Source organism: Monopterus albus, unplaced genomic scaffold, assembly GCF_001952655.1.
Source record: "Monopterus albus unplaced genomic scaffold, M_albus_1.0 scaffold87.1, whole genome shotgun sequence".
NCBI classification, from domain to species: Eukaryota; Metazoa; Chordata; class Actinopteri; order Synbranchiformes; family Synbranchidae; genus Monopterus; species Monopterus albus.
In genome coordinates, this window is record NW_018127967.1 from 921686 (window position 1) to 924746 (window position 3061).

Sequence of the window (3061 nt, forward strand, 5' to 3'; positions counted from 1 at the left end):
ACATGTCGTGACTTAAACATAAGAACATATTATGGCTAAGGCTACAGTTATACACGTCATAATAATAATATTAAACATCCTGTCTGCTGACAGTCATCAACTCTTCTCTCTAGTTATCCTTGACCAGATGTACCCTGTAGAAACTCATAAGCATGACTAAGCATTTAACAGTCTAACTAGACATCCTATCTCCACTAAACATTTCTAATACATAAAGTATCTATCCAATATCTATCTGACTAACAATACCTAACAACCTCTTGGAGGTTCCAAAATGTTTCAAGTTTATGGAACTACAATAATAGAGTATCCATTATAATGAGTAAACTGAACCAGATAAAACAACCAACTTGGATAATTAGCAACAATTTTATCTAATATAAAAAAAATATAAGTGCAGATTCAATGGCATTTGGTAAGTCCTGAGCCAGGAATCAAAGGAAGCTGCTGGAGGAGAGTTTTGCTTTTCCTCAGCTGTTTATTACATGTTGCAGGGATAATAAAGAGTGAAGACAAGTCAGGGTACAATCGCCCAACATCTCCCTCCCCTTCTGAGTCGCCCTGTGGTTGGCCATTTGCAGCAGCAGCAGACTGGCTCTGTGGAGGTTGTTTCCTTGATAGAAGAGAGCAAAGAGGCATGGGGACAACATATGGTGGAGTCAGGAACGTATCTCTTGCCATATAGTTGTGTTTCTCCTTCTTCTTCTCCGCTACGATTGGCTTTCCCATTTTTAACATCAATCATATAGCACATTTTTCTGCTCTTACTTCTGCCTCTTTCCCACTTTTGAAAAGAGCCAATCTATGTTGCTTAACTACTTCCTTTCCTTTTTGTTTCACTTCCTCTACTCTTCTACCATTATTCTACAGCATCCCAAACAGTCTGCACTCTGTGTGCGTTCAAGGGAAACACCCTAATGTTATTGGTCAGGAGGTAAGGTATTGTAATCCTGTGTATAGCTGGAGACAATGTAGACTGCTCGTCCATCCAACTGGGTGCAAAAGAGAAACAAGATTCTCAAATGTCACAAAAACACACAGATTCCAGTGCACACCAGGCATGTCTAGATAGAACATGTTTAGAATCTTTTTTTATTCATTTGTGCACATAAGTTCAAGAAATGCTGGACTTTCTGACCTGTGATGCTAAACCCCCAGAGCCCCACATCCAAACTCTACATGACGGAATACTGGCATCCTGCCGCAGCTACAGTATTCCTCCAAAAATCCCTTTAAGTAGCGTGATATATTGCAAGAAACAGAAACTCCAAAAGAAGTGAGTTTATAATAAGAAATACAATAACCCAACAAGACAGTGTTCCTCCCTCTGTATTCATGAATCTGTAATAGTATGATTCAGAGCTCTCACTCCTCCCCTGCATGAATATCATTTGCAGTTTCACGATGCTGACTGTGAAGGCTGCCTCCCACTCTGCTTGCTACAGTCAAACATGGTGTTAGAAGCCACACAGCCACTGTTTGATGGAGACCACTTTTCTTTTCTGCAGCTCTGGGGCACTATCACTTTGCATGATATCTCAACTGTTGAAAGTCCTCTTCAGTGTTGGGTGAGAGGTTGCCATAGCAACATAACATGTCTCTTGGCAGAGTAGTAGGACGCCCTCTCACCCAAAAACGCCTCTTCACCTAGTGTTCTAGGAATAGTTCAGGCTGTGTAAAGATTTTGAGCACCCACAGGTGTAGACTGGTACACACTGCAGTGTTACATAACATAAAATGTGTACAGCCTTAGTCTGACTGCTCTCTAATTCTTAATACTGCATAAATAGGACAGATGGACAACAACTGTGCAAAGGGAAGGGACCAGGCTAATGCTACAAAGAACACACCTGAACAAATTGTACTAATCAGCTGGAGGAAACCTTTTATTACTGTTTAGTTACATGTAAGAAGATGATAAAGTACATTATAATTTAGAGAGTTTGTTCAAGTTGCACTATGAGCATCATGTCACTGCCCCACTCACACATGACATGCACAGGCTGCTGGCAGTGTTGTGGTAAAATTACAGGCACACAGTAGGGAACTAAACTTATGCTGAAAAGAGTAGTGGCTGCGGAACCGTACAGTACACGATTCTCCTCTATACTGAGAAAACTATTATTAACTAATTAACTTTGTTTTCCACATCAAAAAATTCAGTTTTCTTCTTTTCTGTCCACTAGTAGAGGTCGGATCACAGAGTGGTGAAGGTGTAGCGAGTGACATGGCAGTAGTCCTCACCAGGACGTAGGAGACAGTCAGGAAAAGAAGTCTGAAGGCATACACACAGAAAGACAATACATTTGGAGGTTTTTTGCCGGTATTTGTTCACAGCTATAAAGAGTTGTAGAACACACTGTTGAGTAAAACTAAACTACAGTTTCGCAATCTAGAGGTCAGAACCTTATAGGACGGTTCCTCAAAGGCATACAGGAAGTCAGACTAACATACTTTTAACAGACATGGGAAATAAATCCACATTCATTTTGTATATGAAAACTAATTTGCATTACATTAAACTAGCTGAGGTGGTGGCTATCCTTCAGTACCACTGCTGTCTGTCTTTAGCATGTAAGCTACAGTTATAAGAGAGTATAGGAGGGCATCTTTTTCTCCAGTGATGTGTGAAATATACCCCCTTCATTGATGTCATGAATACTAAGTAGCCATGTGCATTTGTATTTATGACCCCAAGCCTCAGGCCCTTCTGGAGGCATGTTAGTTTTCGCACCACACCCCTTCATCCTTCCTGTAGTTAGCAGGCATTCAGACTGATCTGGTAAAAATGCAATTCCCTGCTGTGTTTTAAAGCAAGGGGCTGTGTTGGCACTGATAGATAAAAAAAGACCATTTAACATCCATCCATCCATCCATCCATTTATCTCTGCTTATCCGGGACCGGGTCGCGGGGGCAGCAGTCTAAGCAAAGATGCCCAGACTTCACTCTCTCCAGACACTTCCTCCAGCTCCTCCAGGGGAATGCCGGGGCGTTCCCAGGCCAGCCGAGAGACATAGTCCCCCCAGCATGTCCTGGGGCTTCCCCCGGGGCTCCTCCCCG

The 3061-nt window shown here is 42.1% G+C and overlaps 1 protein-coding gene across 2 annotated transcripts in view; it reads right to left on the bottom strand.

Annotated features, from left to right (window-relative positions):
- Positions 1-3061, bottom strand: part of galm (galactose mutarotase) — a 20807-nt gene that overhangs the window by 3419 nt on the left and 14327 nt on the right. The window contains exon 9 of one of the 2 annotated variants that reach the window (XM_020607605.1): positions 1847-2275. The exons of the other annotated variant lie outside the window; for it this stretch is intronic. Coding sequence (XP_020463261.1) covers positions 2198-2275 — 78 coding nt within the window. The 3' untranslated portion in view covers positions 1847-2197. Of the gene's footprint in view, positions 1-1846; positions 2276-3061 lie in introns of those variants that run through there. 2 annotated transcript variants of the gene reach the window in all.